Source organism: Kryptolebias marmoratus, linkage group LG12 (genome assembly GCF_001649575.2).
Source record: "Kryptolebias marmoratus isolate JLee-2015 linkage group LG12, ASM164957v2, whole genome shotgun sequence".
Taxonomy (NCBI): Eukaryota; Metazoa; Chordata; class Actinopteri; order Cyprinodontiformes; family Rivulidae; genus Kryptolebias; species Kryptolebias marmoratus.
Window position 1 is genome coordinate 2,901,166 of NC_051441.1, and position 18,455 is coordinate 2,919,620.

At 45.1% G+C, this 18,455-nt stretch overlaps 1 protein-coding gene across 5 annotated transcripts in view; it reads right to left on the bottom strand.

Annotated features, from left to right (window-relative positions):
* shank1 (SH3 and multiple ankyrin repeat domains 1) overlaps positions 1-18,455 on the bottom strand; it is a 75,790-nt gene that overhangs the window by 6,355 nt on the left and 50,980 nt on the right. For 2 of the 5 annotated variants that reach the window (XM_017419390.3, XM_017419387.3), the window contains exons 16-25: positions 13,543-13,625; positions 13,315-13,439; positions 12,779-12,914; positions 11,562-11,642; positions 8,364-8,372; positions 6,768-6,794; positions 6,614-6,670; positions 6,304-6,419; positions 4,581-4,701; positions 574-4,048 (exon numbers count right to left, since the gene is read on the bottom strand). In XM_017419390.3, coding sequence (XP_017274879.1) covers positions 574-4,048; positions 4,581-4,701; positions 6,304-6,419; positions 6,614-6,670; positions 6,768-6,794; positions 8,364-8,372; positions 11,562-11,642; positions 12,779-12,914; positions 13,315-13,439; positions 13,543-13,625 — 4,230 coding nt within the window. The remainder of the gene's footprint in view (positions 1-573; positions 4,049-4,580; positions 4,702-6,303; positions 6,420-6,613; positions 6,671-6,767; positions 6,795-8,363; positions 8,373-11,561; positions 11,643-12,778; positions 12,915-13,314; positions 13,440-13,542; positions 13,626-18,455) is intronic. The other 3 variants (XM_017419392.3, XM_017419391.3, XM_017419389.3) reach the window with 3 other exon arrangements.

An 18,455-nucleotide genomic window follows, 5' to 3' on the forward strand; every position in this document is an offset into this window, starting at 1 on the left:
TGCAGCCCGCAGAGAAAAACGATCCATTTTAGTGAAAACTAAAAGGATTAGAATTAAAAGACTTTTTTTTTAAACATACTTGTTGGAAAACTTTAACATTTTAAAGGTAGATAAGGAAGATTATATGCTGTTTTAGTTACCACCATCACTTGATGGAGTCTTTTTTTTTCACACATCTCAACTACGGCAAAAATCTATATTTTCACTTCTCCTGCACTGCCGCCTGTTCGTATTACAACTAATTTTGTCAGCACAGGTCACATATATTTCAACATTTGGCTCATTCAGGAGATGGGTACTAAAAGTTTTTCTTAACTTGTATACTTTTAAAATTATTTAACATTATTTTCAAATATTTCCCCCATAGAAATGCATTGATATCACTTCAATTCCTTCATAAACACTGTTCTCTGACTTGCTCTGTTTTTGTCTTCTTAGGCTACTTTTAGCTTTTTGCTAGTGTTCTGCTTCCCTTAGCTTTTGTTTTGTGTCCATCTTTTAGCTTTAACTCAGTTTTAGCTTCTTCAGTAAATTGTAAGTCATTCAGAACTCGTGATTTTTGACGGTTAGTACCTGTGTCTGCTCAGAGCTCTCTGGCTGCTCCAGCTTTCTTTGCTTCTTTGCTGCAGTTTGCTGCTCAGCTCATTGATGATGCTGGGCTTCATGCTGGACGCAGGGGGGTAGATCTTCTTCCCCTCCAACAGAGACCCCGACTGGCCGCTCTCGTCGCAGCTCATCTGTCCATCTCCCCACAGGGGTCTCATCTCAGGAGTGCGCGGCCGATCAAAATACGGTGACGTGGGGCGCCCTAGATTCTGCATGTCCCTTACACTGTACCCGTCCTGACCACTTTCGTCGACGCCCACTCCCTCCTCTACCTCGTCTTCTTCGGGGTCATCTCTCTGCCTGTGGGAGTGGTAGGATGCAGGGGCGGTGCTGGTTTGTCGGTGAAGATCCCCAGCGCGACTTCCCTCTCTGAACCTGCTGGTTTTGGGGTAGGTGGAAGCTGCTGCAGTCGCATTCTGCATCTCAAACGTTTGTCCATCCAGGTAGCTCATGTAGGACTCCAGAAAATCCCCTCTTTCGGTTTCCCCTGAACCCCCTCCCATTCGCCCTCCGGCCCCACCTCCCGCTCTTTCACCGCGCTCCAGTCTGTCCGCCCGGATACCAGCTCCAGTTAGAGCCAGGATGCTGTCCAGATGATGGTCACTGCTGCTGCGGCTGTCCAGTTCTTCAATTCCAGAGTCCACCACTGTCTCCTGGGACTCTCCTTTTTTGGCAGCAGGAGGACGACGGTGGTGCTCCCCCGTCCTGCCTGTGATGGCAGAGGAGGATGCTGTGTGTGTTGTGTGTGTTCGCTCCTGGTAGAGCTGGGTGGAGGTGCTTGTTGCAGTGGCAGAAGTGGTGGTCGTTGAAGCACAGCTAGCGGTCGTGGCATGGGAGGCAGTGATTTTGTATGGGACAGAGGCAGCGGCGCCGGAGGAGGACGCCGGGGGACCACGATAAGCGGGGGGAGGCGGCACCGTGTGTGAGGGAGGTGTGGGTGAAGATCGTCCAGACATGTGAGTGCTGTTGTAAAGGTGGTGAGACACAGAAAAGGGTCTGTGATAGGATCCGGATCCAGGAGGAGGTGGGGGTGAGACTGCTGGGGGAGGAGGAGGGCCCATGGCTGGCTGCAGGGTGGAGGGTGAGGAAGGGGGAGGCGGATTGGGTGATGTTTGTGACGGGGAAGGAACAGACTGGGTGAGATTCGCCACCTCGCTGTCATAAGACGTGAGACTAGAGGCGGTGGAGTCCCCTGCCTGAGGAGAGGGCAGTGGCGTATGAGCAGGAAACCCACCTATAAACTGTTCTTTTTGAGAAGGCGGAGGGGGAGGCGGAGGTGGAGGGGGCGGTGGTGGAGGTGGAGGGGCCGGGATTTGCTGCTGGCGAGAGGTCAGGCTGTTGGAAAGCATCCTTTGCGTGTATCCTGATATTCCTCTGTCAAAGCTGTTAGCAAACTCTAACGGTGGTGGAAGGGGGTCTGCATAGACGAACTCATCATCTGCATCAACCGAGGGGGCAGGGGGAGGAAGAACCATCAAACCCGTCCCAGTGCCTCCAGCTGTGTTCCCCACCTGCTGAGTCATAGTCGGTGGAGGAGAGGGGGGTGTGAGGGACAGGATGTAAGCTTCAGCTTGACTTTCCATCCTGAGGAAGGAGGGTCTTCGAGGCTGCTGAGGCTGAGACCCTTGCTGAGAGGCGCTGTTAGCTGCTGCCTGCTCCGCTCTCCGAATGTAGCCTTCGCGCTCTTTGTCCCGCTCTCTCGACCTCTCCCGCTCTCTGTAGCTCGGCTGATATGGCTGTGACTGATAGTGGTGTGTGTGGACCGTTTTGTCCTCAGAGAAGCGAACTCTGAGACCCTCACGAGCCCCTCCTCCCTCCCGCTCCCTTTCCCCTCCACCACCTTCCTCACTCCACGTACTCCCAACTCCTCTGAGGATTCTGGGCGAGGGCGGCCGACCAACAGTGGGCGTGGTTGCTGCCAGAGAAGAGGATGTGACCAGGTAGGAGCTGGAGGACTGCGCCGCGGACGACATTGGCTGAGAGGTGACAGCAGATGAAGGGAACACCACACTCGACATCTGGCGGGTAAAGTGGTGCTCTGTCCCTCTCCTTAACCTGCTGTCATCCCTCAGAGCACGCTCTCTGGCAGCCAGGGCGAGGCCGAGCGGGGACGTGGGGTCAAGCGCCTTCCCAGTCAGTGGATGAATGAAGGTGGTGTTGGAGGGGGGCGCTGTCTGCCTGCCTGCCGCTGTGTACAGATCAGTAGGCACAGACTTGGGCTGATAGTCTAGCGCAGGAGAGGAGTACTCGGGTAGGCCAAAGGCTGGAGGCATACTGCGCGTGTGTTGGATGAATGTGTCTGCAGAGAACATGCCTTCATCAATGGACTTAGAAGGTCGCAGCCGTGTTGACGAGCTTTCAGCCTGTGTGCTTAGCTGCTGCTGCTGAGTCCTTGTCATCCCTCCTATCTCATCACTCCCGAGACTCAAATCCTCCTCAGCAGACATGAACAAGGAGGCACTCTTCCGGCGGGCTTCGAGAAACCGCTCCCTGTCTCGGCGAGCTGCGCCAACAATGGCAGCCCCAAACTGGCTGGTGTAGTCTAGATTTTCCTGGACTCGCATGGAAGGCATGGATGGAGGTGGCGGTGCTGGGACGGATGGTGGAGCAGGGGGCTGTGGAGCAGGAGTGGAGGGAGGAGGCCCGTGAGGTGCTGTTGCTTCACCTGTCTCCCCCGGTGCAGGAACGTCAGCCTCCACGCTGCTCCCCTGGCTGCTCCGTCCACTGCTGCTGGTTGATGGAGCCTTGACGATGATGGTGGGAATAGGAATGGAGCTTTTCTCCACTGAGTTTTTGCTCCCCAGTGTGCCCTGGCTTAGGCGCAGGTCCTCTACCTTTGACTGTTTTACCAGGGGGCCCTTACCTCTCCTGGCCTCCCCTTTCGGACCACCTGCTCCAGCTGTACTGCGGTCTGCACGCTGGGGTTGACTCTGGGTGGGCTGTTGTTGCTGGGGCATTACGGTAGCGATGCTGGATGGGGGTACGGCTGTGCTGTAGCCTCTTCTAAGACCTGCCGCTTTAGACCCCGTACCGGCCGCAATCCCAGCTCCAACAGGCTCCCCAGAATAGGCAACCTTCCGCGAAGCAGTCCTGCTTTGAGCTGTATGAGCAGCTGCCTGTACATAGGATGCTGTGTGGTCCATTGTTCCACCACTTGGGCCAGCGCCAGGACCACCCGCCCTCTCCCTGCCGCCCTGGCTGAAGTGCCCGGACTGGGAGAAGGGCTGGTAGTGCACAGAGGTGGATGTTGCCTGGGACACGGAGACAGATGGCTGCTGGGATGTCTTTGTTCTCCAGCCAAGTGGAGGAGCGGAGGAGAACGGAGGATCTGGAGGAGCTGTAGTGGGAGGAGGTGGGATGTCATCTGGGCCAGGCACCGACAGACTGCGGACGAACTTCATCGCTGGAGGATGAAGGAACTGCTTCTCCTCCTCAGGAACACCTGCATAACAGCATCCACAAAGAGAAATAAAAACAGATAATAAGTAATAGCTACTAAGAAAAAGGAACTAGAAAAAAAAAGGTTTTAGTGTAAATAAATCTGAGAGTGTCTGTCTAATTCTGCCTGCCCAAGAACCTGTTGGCAAGTCTGTCCTCAGTTCCTATATTTGTCAGGATATACAGCAGATAATACCACAAAGTATTTCAGAAACAAGCAGTGACTGAACAGCATCTCACACAGCATTTTGTTGGTCATCAGAGCACAAATAGCTATAACTCAAGAAAAGAGTTTATATTTTAACATATATTTGATCAATTCCATACAACTCCACCAAAATAAATCAAGAAGGCCATAAATAGGATAAACAATTTTTATAGTAGAGGGTGTTAAAAGGATGTTTATACAGCAAACAATTAGATACAAATAAAGTTGACACATTTGGTCACAGACAGACACATCATAGACCTTTACTGACCCAGAGGACAGACAGACAGGTGGACGGGGGGCAGACGAAAAATACAGACAACCTCACCGATGGATTTCTGCCGCAGCATACCGTGCTGTGGGCCGTGACCTGAGGCGTACTGTCCGCGGTCGTAGCCGAAGCCCAACCCAGACATCAAACTCATCGCAGACTGATCCCCGTAGTTCGGCTGAAAGTAGACGTCAAATGTAGTGAAGTTAAAAGTTGTAAGCTTTAAAACATTTGCTGCTACAAACCGCCTGTTGGATCAGGTTTTGTGTCTGTATTCTTTAAAGCTATATGAGGGTGAGGTGAAAAAAGTTTCCGATCCGTCATAATCAGCCAAACAACCGACAATATTCCCACAAATATGGTTAACCTTCTCCCTTATTCTCTGTACAACTATAAAAGTAGGCTATTTGTGCTGCTAACACCAAAAAACAAAGCCACAAATTTGGGAATATTTTGGTTTTAAGACAGAGTTATTCAAGACTTTTGGCAAGAAAAATATCCGGTCTGTGCACCAGACCTTCTGGCAGCTCTTTCACACATAAAGCCCTTATTGTCACAGCACACAACACTGCTGGAAATTGCAACAAGCAGGAAAAACATCTTAAAACAACTTGTTTTTTCCGGTGTGAGGACACACACACAGAGAGCCGGTGGATCTCCGAGGAAAGGTGTCCCCTTAATTACCGTCAATTATTGTCAGTTCAGTTTGGACTCTCAGCTCGTTGTGGCTTCATAAACCTTAATACAGCCAGGAAACTTGTCATTTAAAAGGTACATTTGGTGCAGCTAAGCTGTAGCATCAAGATTCTCCATCAGCGGTGCCTCTGGTCCGGCAAAATGATGGACGGGAGGTCCGAGGGCGAAGAGAAAACAGCCACAGCATTTCACCGATGACAGTAACATAAATCAACCAAGTATAGAGGTTTCATTTGATGGCCAGTTTGTTTAACAGCCACCATGAAGCTGATTAATACCACAGCTGATCCACGAGGTAAAAAAAACTGAAGGCTATTTTATTATAACTGGTTGTCTATTATTTGTCTTATAATTTAGGATATCAAAAAGTGAATACCAAACACCGGGTGAAGCTGCGATTTTTGGAGGGAATTTTTTTGGCACTTAAATTTTATGCCTTGGTTAGGTTTTTAAAACCAGAGTCCATATTTCAAATTTAGAGCCATTAATAAGAAGTTAAGAAACACTGGAGTGATGATTGTTTTATTTCTTGTTTCTTGATGCAGCTGCCTGATTTGTATGTTTTGGTTTTAGTCTTTTTTAGAATTAATATTTTTCCTAACGTAACTTTTTTTGCTATAGTCTGCCTTGTTTTGGTCACAATAAAAAATATTACAATTCTTCATATTTAAACAAATCAGTCTCATAGATTTCTGCTTGGCAGTAAAACGACAGCCGCTCAGCAGGAAGTCCATCAGCTGAACTGACGCCTGACAGGAAGTCCGAGGTGTTGCTGCTGGATTCTCCCCAAGATTACAGCAGGTCCAGGTTTGGATTTGGATTAAATTCAACTTACTTACAGGTCAAAACTCTTAACAATGGAAAATTTAACTTGCTAAAACAATGTGGAAAATATTGCCCTTAAGAAACAAAAACCAAACAAACGATTGTCTGTGGTCGATATATTCCTCCAATCATCCAACCCTAATTTTTATCTCCTGTTTTTCTGTGAATCTTGTTAAGGTAAACAGGACCCCCAACAATACAATTATAGTAAAAACACAAACAAATTGCATGACATATAAATCTGGTTTATGATACGCACCTCATTGCCATAGAAACTTCTTCCCCTGTCTCTCTTTGGCCCCTGTCCCCGTGTCCCCGGCGCCTCGTTGGTGCTGATTGTCTGCTGAGCTGCTGCAAGAATTTCATCTAGTTTATCTGAGAGCAAAAAAGGAATAAAAAGGCAAAAAGGGAGACAGGAAAGGAGAAAGAGACACAGGACAATGAGACAGAAACACGGACGGGAATAAAACGAGGAGAATCTTGTGGAGAGGGACACACTTGGTGAGGGTGGAAGAGAAAAAGAAGCAGAGACTCAGAAAACATCCAGTGACAAACATGAGCATCCTTACTCAGAGCCATCTGATAAACTGTCCTCTTCTTCTCTGCAACTTGTGAGGATTCGAATTCTGGAAGAGAGGAAGTTAAAAGGCTGAGCGGTCAGCGCCGAGTCAGTTTGGACAGATATTAATACAATGCCTTCAGCAGGAGTGCACCGGAGCGTACCTGATTTTTTTTTCCAAGGGGTAGCAGCTGTAGGGAGGACAAAAGGAGACTTAAGTTTTGGCAGGAGTGAAAGTGTGACGGACTTGTTACAGTGAATACTAATCATATTCCCCAGAGCCTGACAAACTGAGTCACCTCAGTAAAAAAAACACATTCACGCCCACGCACCGCACAGCTGAGGGATGCACACTCATGTTACAGTAAAGATGCTGGAGAACACACATGCTGCTGACGTACAGACGCAGAGAAATCTGTTCAGACCCTTACAGCTCACTGAAACACTGCTTCATTTCTAAAAGCCACTGAACAATGTACAGACGCCGTCAAATTTATTTGTACCCTTTTGTTAAAGAAAGAAAAACCCACAAAGGTCACTGAAATAACTTGAAACTGACCAAAGTAATACAATATATTTTTTTTTAAATCAACTTGTGAAAATTAAACATTGCTTTTGAATTGTGGTTTAAACGGAATTATTTTTAACTTATGAAATGAAATCAGCTTTGACAAAAAGAACAAAGGAGGTTCTGTTCTGTTCAGGGTCCAATGCAATCTCAAGACTATCGAGGCTTTCTGGAGCCAGATGTGCTGCTCAGAGTCAGAAAGTTCGGTCTCAGTCGCAGCTCATGGGTCCAACAGGATAATGACCCAAAACACTCAGCTAAAAACACCAAGAACGGGTCAGAACCAAACATTGGACCGTTCTGAAGTGGCGTTCTGAGCCCTGATCTAAATCCTGCTGAACATCTGTGGGAGGAGCTGAAACATCTGGAGAAGGAAGCCTTAAAATCTGAGCTATCGGGTTCTGTGTTTCTGTATCCTCCTGTGGTCTTTCCTGTGCGGTTTTGGTTTTTATCCCTGTGTTCATGTATTTGTTTCTTAGTGTTGGTGTCTTCTCCTGTGTTGCTCGGTTCTCTCCTGCCCCGCCCACTCTCACCTGTCCCTAAATGTCATTTTAGTTCGTTAGCTGTCTCTTTATGTTCTGCATTTCCCCCATGTTCCTTAGCTGGTCATTGTTACAGTTATGCAATTCTGATTATCCTCTTATCTCTTTGTGCTCCCTGAAGTTTTTCCTTTTGTAAGTTTTGGTGCCACAACAGTTTTAGTTTTGTTAATAAAAACCTGCATTCTGGGTCACCAACCAACCTTAAACCCAGACATGAGGCAGCTGGAGCAGTGTGTTCATGAGGAGTGGGCCAAAACACCTGTGGACAGGTGCAGAAGTCTCAGAGTTACAGAAATCACTTGACTGCAGTGACTGCCTCAAGAAATATAAGCTTCATGGAACTAAAGCCAACCTCCCAGGACGTGGACGCAAGAAGAAATGCAACCCCAGCTCGATCAGATAGATAGTGAAGACAGTAAAACAAGAACCAAGGAAACCAACCAAAACCACTCCAGCTGAACTCCACTTTCTGATCGAGCATTTAGAACCATAATGGGCTCCATGGAAGAAGACCCAAAGTTCCTGAGACTGATGAGGAAAAAACTGGAGCTCTTTGGCTTCCTGTTCTGGTTCTTCTGAATATTGTGGAAGGGTCTCAACAAATTTATCTGCGTCTGTAAATGAGGATTTAGGCTAAAGTGGACTCCCACCTCTCTCCACTGTTAAGATGGTTAGGATCCCGTCAGCGGAGCGGTGAGGACAAAAGGGACAAAAGTGAGGCAGAGTTAGTGGTTATTAACCCAATGAACAGAGGAGTTTAAAGAGGCGTGAAGAGGAGAAATTTCAGGTGACCCTCGTATCCACTGGTGTGAGTTTTTGTGTAAAGACTTGCAGGACTTACATAAAAGCCTTTATCTTGACTCTGATTTATAAATTTTAACTACAGTGGAGCTTTAATTATATAGGTTGTTGAATTTGTGCTTAGTTCCTCTTTTGCTTGTATCGGCACTAAAAAATAAACCACAGTTTTACTGAAAAACATGTCCAGACATATTTAAACGACAGGAAAGCTGGAGTTTATGAGCTTACATCTGCAGGATCCTTTCTAATTTTAATGTCCTTGTTGTCTTGCAGTTTGACTAACAGGTAAACTGGGACACTGCAATCACAAAGCTAGGAAAAGGTTAACAGGCTTCAAAAGTATTAGAATAAGCAGATGGCAGCGGCTGACACGGCCTCATCGCACAGTGCTCCTTTCACCTTGACTCAAAGGCACATAGAAGCCATGCGAGGCAAAAGTTGTCCCACAAATTAAGCAAAACGGAATTACTTCTTACTGCATGCTGTGTTTAACCCAAATAGGTGGTTATAACCAGTTTTTCCTTCTTTTATATTTTGCTTCCAAGCAGCCACACTTTATTTTAATCTTTTAAAGTGGTTTTGTTCAGTAGTTCTTCAGGCTTTCTGAAGGTCTTCAAAGCTTTTCTTTGAACTTTGGCTTCTTTTTCACTAACTTCCTGTCCGATCCTTGTGTCTGACCATGGTAGCAAAATGTGCAGAAAGTGCTTTTAAAAATAAGAAACGTGTAAAATCAAAAAAGCGTTGGGCCTAAACAACTCTTTCCAGCAGGTGATCAGTATCTGAAAGTCAATTCTTTAAAAAGTAGGCAAAAAAAAAATCCAGCAATGACTTGACCTTTGACCTGAGAGATGAATCATCCTTCAGATGATCATTGACTGAATGACAAGTTTTCAACTGATAGCTCTTTGAGAATCACTAAAACACTTTATATCTGTCAAACTATATTTAAAAAAATAATAATGGGAACAAATTGCGTCTTTGTGAAAGGCTGATAGCTGAAGATCCAGTATTGTCGACAAAACTGGTTCATCCCTTGAGTTTAGGAGCCTTTTTATGCCTGAATTATTCACAGATCAGAGTTAAGTGGATAAACAAACAAAAACCTTTGTAAGACCTTCAGAAAGCCTCAAGAACTGTTGATCAGAACCACTTTAAAGGATTACAAGAAATTCTTGCTGCTTAGAAGCAAACAAATGAAATATTGTTTAAGACTTTTGCACAATACTGTATAGACAGATTCATACAAATGAATCTGAGACAAGCTAATATACGATTCAGCACTAATACTGTAGCACTTTCAGGCCTGTATATCACAGCTTAATTAATTTTATTCCTCGGCATAAATCTGATGAGGTAATTAGTCCTCAAAATTTCCAATCAGCAACACGATTACAGCTGTTTCCTTCTCAAATTAATCAACGCTTTTTTCTGCACAGATTACGGCCGTTTGATGCGGTTGGATGTATTTTAGAAGTAATGAGGGTTAAAGGTATGTACACATTTTATTGTTTGAACTGTAAAGTTCAGTGAGTACACGGTGACCACGGTGACGTCAGGAAAGTGAACATGGGGTTTTAGGAAACCCGTGTTCGTGTGTCAGGATGGGCGATCATGCTTTGTGCTGATCAGGTGAGGTCACACCACAGAAAGAAGGCAGGTTAGACGAGGGGGGAACTGTGGGTAAAACGAGGCAAAAGGCAGACCTCAGAAAAAATGTATGACGCCTGTTAATTCTTCTCCAGAAGCTCCATGAGTCGTTGTTATCGCTCGCTGCTAAAGGAAGTGGCAATAGGTCGTTTTTAAGGCTGTTTAAGGGGTTTTAAGGGGTTTTGTTTGGGGTTTCCATGTCACGTCATGTGTCTGAATGTTTGAATTTCCATTGGGATTAGGTAAGTAGGTCAGTAAGTAGGTATGCATCTATCAAATGCTTTAGTGCAGGGGTTCCCAATCCTGGTCCTCAGGGCCACCATCCTGCAGGTTTTCCTTGTTTCTCTGTTCCAACACACCTGATTCAGAGGTTAAATCACCTCTTTATGTTCTGCAGAAGCCTGTTAATCACCCATTGATTCAAATCAGGTGTGTTGGAGCAGAGAAACAAGGAAAACCTGCAGGATGGTGGCCCTCCAGGACCAGGATTGGACACCCCTGATCTAAAACTTTGGCATAAATGGCGGCGGGTGACATGCATTCCTTCCCAGAATCTTTAAAATGTCACCACTGGCCAGCGTTAGCGGTAAACACCAGAAATCTTTAGAAGAAACAAAAAGCCAGTCATAATTTAAAATGCTGGCCAACATTGTGATCTACAAGTGGGGGCGTTGACCCTCCTCCTACTGTTTTGCCTCAAATAGAGATGGCATGGCCACACATAATGCCGTTACCATAGGAACAGACCAGGAACTAAGTTAAATTACTCATCTCAATAATTTTATCTGTGCTGGAATTTTCTTTCAAAGGAGTCGAATACGTGTTTGACACAAAATGGTGAGGGAAAAAATGGCGTACTTTGTAATCTGCTCAAGGAAAAAGAACAAATGTAAAATTCAAAAACTGCGATATGATGAATGCGGCACCCAGTCGACACCCTAAATAACGCGTTACCCAGGCAACAAACGCTCGCCGAGTGTCAGCGTTGGTGTGGTGTCGAAGTTAGAGCTTTGGGCGGACCGGGGAGGAGAAGGAGGTGCAGGAAGTCAAAGGTAAGAGAAGCGGGCAGTGAGAGGAGGATCAGACAGTGGACGGCGACACGTTTTCTGGGTGGGGTTACCTGCAGTGTGGGTGCTGGAAGTGACAGAGTGGAACCTCTGAAAGAACAGTGAAATGCATTGAGACCATCATCCGTCTTCTTGTCTTGTTCCTGTCACTAAATAACCAGTCTTCTCTGCGTTCTTGCTGTTTAAACTTAGCTGAAGTTCACTTCACACTTTCAGACTCTTTAACGCTGGTTTCTCGCTGCCTCCATCGTTCCTCATTACCTGAGTCTGCACACTAACAATACCTGTTTATGGTTTCATCCTCCAAAAAGCTCATTTAAGCTGGTTTCTTACCCATCTCCTCCAGCTCTGACGTCATTGATTTGGACCGTAGGGCGATGGCTGGGGTGCTCAGCCTCTTACTTTGCTGTGGGACTGGAACAGAAGGAGAAGGAAAAAGTCAGCTGCCGTCAGTCAAGCTGTTCGGGATTACGCTTCAGTTAAGCCAGCATCTCACTACGCTGCGCCAAACTGCGAAGGAGGGAGTTCCCAAAATGTCTGAAAACGTTTGCATGTTTTCTCAGTCTCCTCCCGTGAATCTCAGGGCTGCACATCTGTGTGGCATGGATTTTCAGCATGTTAAAAAAAAAAAAAAATCACAAGAAAAATGTCTTTAAATAGTCACTGAGTTATCAGGGACATCTGGAACCCCTCTCGAACCCGTCTCTATTTAATTTTTGTAATTCTAGAGGGCTAGAGCTGCATCTTTATGTGAATTGGAAAAAAAGTGTAAATCCCAGTAATTCAGCAGTTTCTGAAATACTGAGACTGAAACCACGCCACGTTCAAAGTCACTTACAAAAGTCGTGGAACAATGAGGCCAATTCTGTCACTTCTGCTGTCTCCGGAAAACATTTGGGTTTGACATAAAACATATGGATATAAAACAGCAGGGCAACATTTTAGCTTTTATTTTCAGGTGTTTACATCTGGATCTGATACAAATATTATTATCTCCCAAATCCTTGAGCTGCTGCCATGTGATTGGCTGATTAGCTCTTTGTGTTAACAAGCAAGTGAACAGGTGGACTTAAGAAAGTGGCCGGTGAGTCTATGTACTGTATTCACTGTTCTCTTTGGGGAAGACTCCTGTCACTGTTCAGCTGCGGTGCAGAGCTTCCCTTCAGCTTCACAGGAGGTTTCCCCCTGAGCTCTCCTTATGACACCTGTGTTACCGTTTGACAGGTGGACCGCCCGGGTCGAGCTCCCCACCTGCCACCGTCCCCAGAGCTGCTCTCAGAGGAGGGAGGATGGGAGCAAAATCATGTACACGGCCGAAAGTACCGTTCTGCAAGCCGCGCTCATAAAAACAGGCTGTGATTTTCAAAGTCTGGCCACGCTAAACGCAGCCGCACGACTTGCTGGCCGCTTGGCTGCAAACGCTCAGAATTCAGTGAGGCTGCAATTGAAAATCTGCCTGTTTCTCACAATCATTAGTCCCCAGCTCGTCTCCTGCAGCCACAGCCAAGTGAGACGCTGGCTTTACCAGCAGCAGCTGGAAAGGCTCTTACTTTTCTTCCTCGCACCCTCCTCCATGTCAGGGTTGCGGGTCACCATCACAACCTTCACCATGAGGCTGTTGCCGCCCTGCCGGATCATGTTGACGACCTGCCGGTGGCCGACCTTCACCACATTCTGACCGTTGACCTGGGATATGAAGACAGAAGAGGGGAGTTTATTAACATGATTTACAAACATTTATAAAAAAGCTTTTATTCGCTGAAATATTTTGTGTAAAGTTACAACACAGGGTCCTCTCTGCAGTCCAGGATACACTCTCTAAAACAGTTTGAGGTCATATTTTACTGTTTGAAGCAAAGTTTAAAAGAAGAACATCATGTTGAGCTTCATCTCATCCACAGAGCAGACCAAAATCTGCATGAACATTATTTTTATTTTCATCAAAGGTTTTGCAGAAACATATAGTTTAAATGTGAGATGCTGAAGAGATTATCAGTTATCTGCCACAAAACCAACACAGGTGTCCTTTTTTTGTTACTTATTATGTTTTTGTAAAACAACATTTGCTCTTAAATGATGTCAGTACCTCTATGAGGAAATCCCCCATCCTGAGTCCAGCTCTCCAGGCCACGCCCCCCTCGTCCACTGATTCCAGATACTGCAGAGCGGGGAAGGCCGGGGTGGGAGTAAACTCTTCGATAGGAGTTTGAGCTAAAGATACGAGATTATATCAGCACTGCATCTGAAACCTCCGGGATTTCTGTTTTTGCATCAATGTGGAAACCAGAGGAGGTTTTAATCACACATTTCTCACCTTTGGCCCCTCTCAGCACAAAGCCGAAGCCCTCGCTGTCTTTCTTCTGCAGGAGCACCGTCTTCTCCTTGATTATATAGTCACTAGCAGAGAGGAGACACAAACGAGTCGGAGACGGTTAAGAATCACACAAAACGGAAAACAAAGAAACTCCATCAACTATCAGGTCTAAATAAATCTTTGTTTTTGTCTTTTCCCTCTGAGGAACTCCATCGCAGACAGGAAGACATGTTGGACGTCCTGATGGCGCCCTGATGGCGCCCTGATGACGCCACTGAACAGATTTGACTGAAACTTTCAGAAAGTAATCAGTGGCTATACGTCTACATCCGACTCACGTTTGGAGTCAAACCAATTCAAGATGGCCACTGCAGCAAATCAACTACAGCCAACACAAAAAAGGTTTTACCTCAGTGGATTTTACAGATATTGAGCTAAAATTTACTGTGGTGGTAGCTGAGAGTGATCCTCAACACATGATCTGAGCGCTAACAGATCTCATCGTAAGACTGGCGGGTGATAGGCATTCATCACCTTTTGTCCGCTGTGTTTTGTGTCTAAATTTACTTTTTTTATGGATTTTTCTTTTAAACTGGCACAAAAAAGCTTTAAAAAACAGTTTACTCTTTTTACAAAAAACAATCTATCCATTTAGGGATTGATTTTATGATTTTGTTGCTTACTTTTAACACTTTTAAATTGGCCCGTCCTATTTATTTATTTATTTATTCTTTTAAACCTCCACTCACTGTGAGCGAATTATGGCTGACAAGACCTTTTTTTAGATGTTCTCAGATCCAGATAAAGAACTTATTTATTAAGCTGTATTTATACTGTTAGTTCAGTATATTTATAATTATGTTTGGTTACTCTTTAAGAAACCTCAGTTTTGACTGAATATGTTATATAAATAAATTTAACTCAAAAATGCAACAAGCTTTAGCCGTTCCAAATAAATGATAAAAATAATAATAATTGGTGGAATATAAGCTCTGCCTTGCTCTCCTGAATGTTTCTGACAGAAAGCACGGAGCCAGTTTCCACCAGAACCTCAGTAAGAGATGCTATATACGGTGCGGTGGTGCTGCCGGTTGCCTCAGCAACAACTAGAACTGGACTCGGGGAAAGTTGGGTCGGTCCTCAGCAGAGCCAAGCTGTGTAATGGTAAACTATTAGTCACTGACAGCAGAGAGAGCGGGCTCTGCATGTTTACAGGTGGAACTCTCCCTGTGCTTTGGCACAAACAGGTGGAATAAATCCACCTTGGAATGAAATGTGGATTTACACTCCGAAACTTACTGGAAGGAGATTTTCTCAAGTCTTTTTTTTTTTTACACGAAAAAACATCACTTGTTTCCCTGAATCTTGTCTTAAAATCTTCCAATTATAACAACTGATTCAAAGACACCGAAGCTCAGTTTTAGGATTATTTATTGTTCAAGCAGATATTTAAACAATTATATAAGAAAATGCATTAACATTTAATTTAAACAAGTAAAACTACAGTAATCCAAAGACATCTTTTTCTTGCTCAGCTTCCCAACAATACACAGATTCATGAACAAACCAGATCTGATGTTTGTGAAAAAACTTGATACAAAAATAGAGTATTTTCAAAATTAAAGGCCTGATATTTCTTAAATAAAGGCACATTGCCCAGTTTTAGTATCTCACTGGGCTGCAACTCGCTGGTAAACATCATTCAGAAGAGACTTTCCCAAACGTCTCACAACGTTCGTGGACGTTCTCAACTTCCTTGAGTGAAAAAGAAAATGTGGGATCACTTTTCTCTGGAAAAAGTCGTACTTTGACCTTTGCACAGGAGCTCCCCTCTGTCAGAAAACATCTGAGGTAAACGTCCAGGTTTGAACACCACATAAACTATAAATAATAATTACTGAAAACTTGGTCCAAGTCTGAGAGAGATATGTATGAAAGGAGGTGGGTACGATGTGGTCAGAGGTGGAAAACAAGCCATGCACACAAAAACAGGCCCTGATTTTCATAAACTGGCTTCCACATTCAAAGATCAGTGAGACTGCAATGGAAAACTGACATTTACTCACAATATTTAGTCCCCTATGAGTCTCCAACAGTTGCAGCCCGGTGAGATACCACCTTAAGATCATCTTATGTTGAGAAAGGACAGAGTTACGGCCATTTTGGTCAAACCTACATGACGTTATGCAATATTGTGAGATCTCATATAATCTGTTAGTGCCTGATGTGTTGACCACATCACATTTAGCTCAATTTCTGTAAACTCTGCTCAGTTATAACCATTTATGTGTTTGCTAAGACTTGCTTTGCTGTGGCGGCCACCTTGAACAGGACTGACTCCAAAGGTTAATCAGTTGTAGAAGTACATGAAGTGATCACTTTCTGAAAGTCAGATCAATTCACTGGTTCAGGAGAGATTTTACTAAAGCTACAGACGAAATAACATGATTGCTCGGCAGTCACTAAACGAGGCATTTCTTGGAGCTCAGACGTACTGAACAGGATGCTCAGTTTATTTTAGATCAGGAAGGATGTCCGACATCAGTATCTCTGACATATCAGAGATGTTTGTCTTGTTATGAATGAATAGGCCGTTCAAACAGCCATTCAGTCAGTCAGTGAGTCATAGAGTTATATATATTCTGTATATATCAGCTGTAACATACTGTAACCGCATGCTGATAATCCCATCGTGCACCAGAACAGTCCCAGCCCAGTCCATCTGTTCTTCCCTCTCTTTTTTTCTTTACATTTTCCCGTCTTGATGGTTTCTCCACAGTGACACCTTTCTGCCTTTCTGATCAGACACAAAGTTTTCTTTTTTTTTAAAATCACATTTCCCACTTCAGATCTTTTTCTTTTGGTCTATTAAGTGTGTGATTCTCTCTACGAGCGCTGAGATCTCCTCTGTCACTTTGTTATTCTTCTCCTCGTTCGTCCATCTCTGCCTCCCAGCTCAGATCTTAAATGCTCTGAAGGGCAAAAGCGAACAAATTAACGCGCAGTCCGGTCTCAGAAACACGTTTACTTCACTGTTTATCCTAAAAATATAAACAGGCAGAGGGATTGCATTACATGCTGGTACATTCACCCTACTGTAGATTTAGGTCCCTGCAGACAAACAGAAATTGGAGATTTTTTAACTGCCTGTGTCATTTGTCTGTAGCGTTAGTAAAATATTTCATGAATTAGTGGGCAGATTTCAATGAAACTCTCAGAAAGTAATCACTGGATTTGCTTTTGGAGTCTACACAACTTTAATGTTTTGCTGCCATCAAATTCAACAAAAAAAGTATAATCTTAGTTTTAACATTTGACACATTTACTCTGTTCCACTGTGACTAAAATATGAGTTTATGAGATTTTCAAATCGCTGCATTCTGTTTTTATTTACATTTTACGCAACATCCAAACTTTTTCCGGAATTGGGGTTGTGCTATGTGAGAGACAAGAAAACAAAAAAGTGCAGAATATTACTCACACAAGACCTGAATAATTATTGTTGCCAGCCTGGTGATGGTTTTAAATTTAAAAAATAAAATGTTCACAGTAAACTTTAAGAAGAGCTTCAAGATCCGGGTTTTTTCATGCATGTCTGGAAGTTTTTTTCATCTTAGGTTAACATGAACATAAAATTAGTTTCACTGATTCATTTAGAAGTGGGCAGTGCATCACGGTGAAGTTAAAACAGGTTTGGCCAAACAGGCTTCCATAGAAGAGCCAAAAAGATGCTGGAACTTGTCACACATGCTGCATCGTTAAAACTCCCTCACCACAAGCCGCTTCCTTTCAGCTGACAATCTACGATTTTCTATCAGCGTCTCGATCCCTCTCTCTCACACACACACACACACACACAGAAACATGATACACATCATCAAACTGGACACCAAAACATACAAGGAGAAATTTAACGCCATGCACTTCTGTTTTTTTCAAGTGACAACAGCAAACATGTCATCTATCCACACAGGATACACACGCTTTGGTACACACACACACACACACACAATCAGCGTGCACATCAGTAAAAGCAGCGAGCATCACTTCTGCCAGTGCAGCACAGCCAGAGGACATTTGTGCAGAGAGAGAGACTGAAACCAGGGAGAAAGAAAACGACACACTCACACATGTTCACGGAGCGAAACATGGAACGACTGCACTGCTCATGCAGCAGCTCTTCCTCACACACACATCTCACACACACAGAGAATCAAGCACATCTGTCTGCAAGCATGCTTTGCAACATCTGCCCATCTATCTAATCAATCCTGCCCTGCCATCCATGATGTCCACATGCATCCTCATCCTCCCCCTCATCCTCTCCCCCCCTCGGCAGCTGGAGGAAGAGGAGGGTGGGGGGTGGGGGGTATAAAAAGCCATGGCAGGTACCTGTAAATGAACCAGACGCTCCTGTTCACAGGGCCCAGCGACGGCCAGGAAGAAGAGAGGGAGAGGGAGAGGGAGAGATCCTCCTCGCTGCATGCCCCCATCGCCATTTCCTCCCCTCCCTCTCCTCCTCCTCCTTCTCCTGCTCCTGCTCCTTCTCGGCTTCCAGCAAGACAGCAGCGAGCACGAGCCGCGAGAGAGGAGGAGGAGGAGAGGAGGAGGAAGAGGAGAAGAGAGAGATGGAGGAAGGGAAAGGGAGAGGGCCGAGCTCTCTCAGCCCCTTCATACTTAAGACGGAGAGGAGGAGGAGGAATGGGAGAGAGACAGAGGATTGAGATGGTTAGCCGCGACTGCGGCACAGGAGGAGGAGGAGGGGGGGGGGCGAGGAAGGGGAAGAAGGTGGCTTAAGGAAGGAGGGAAGAGTGAGAGGTGATTGTTCACAAGAGGTTTCGTGCATAAACACACACACACCGTTCAGTCCACACGTAGCAGCAATCATGCAATCAGTGCACACACGAGCAGAG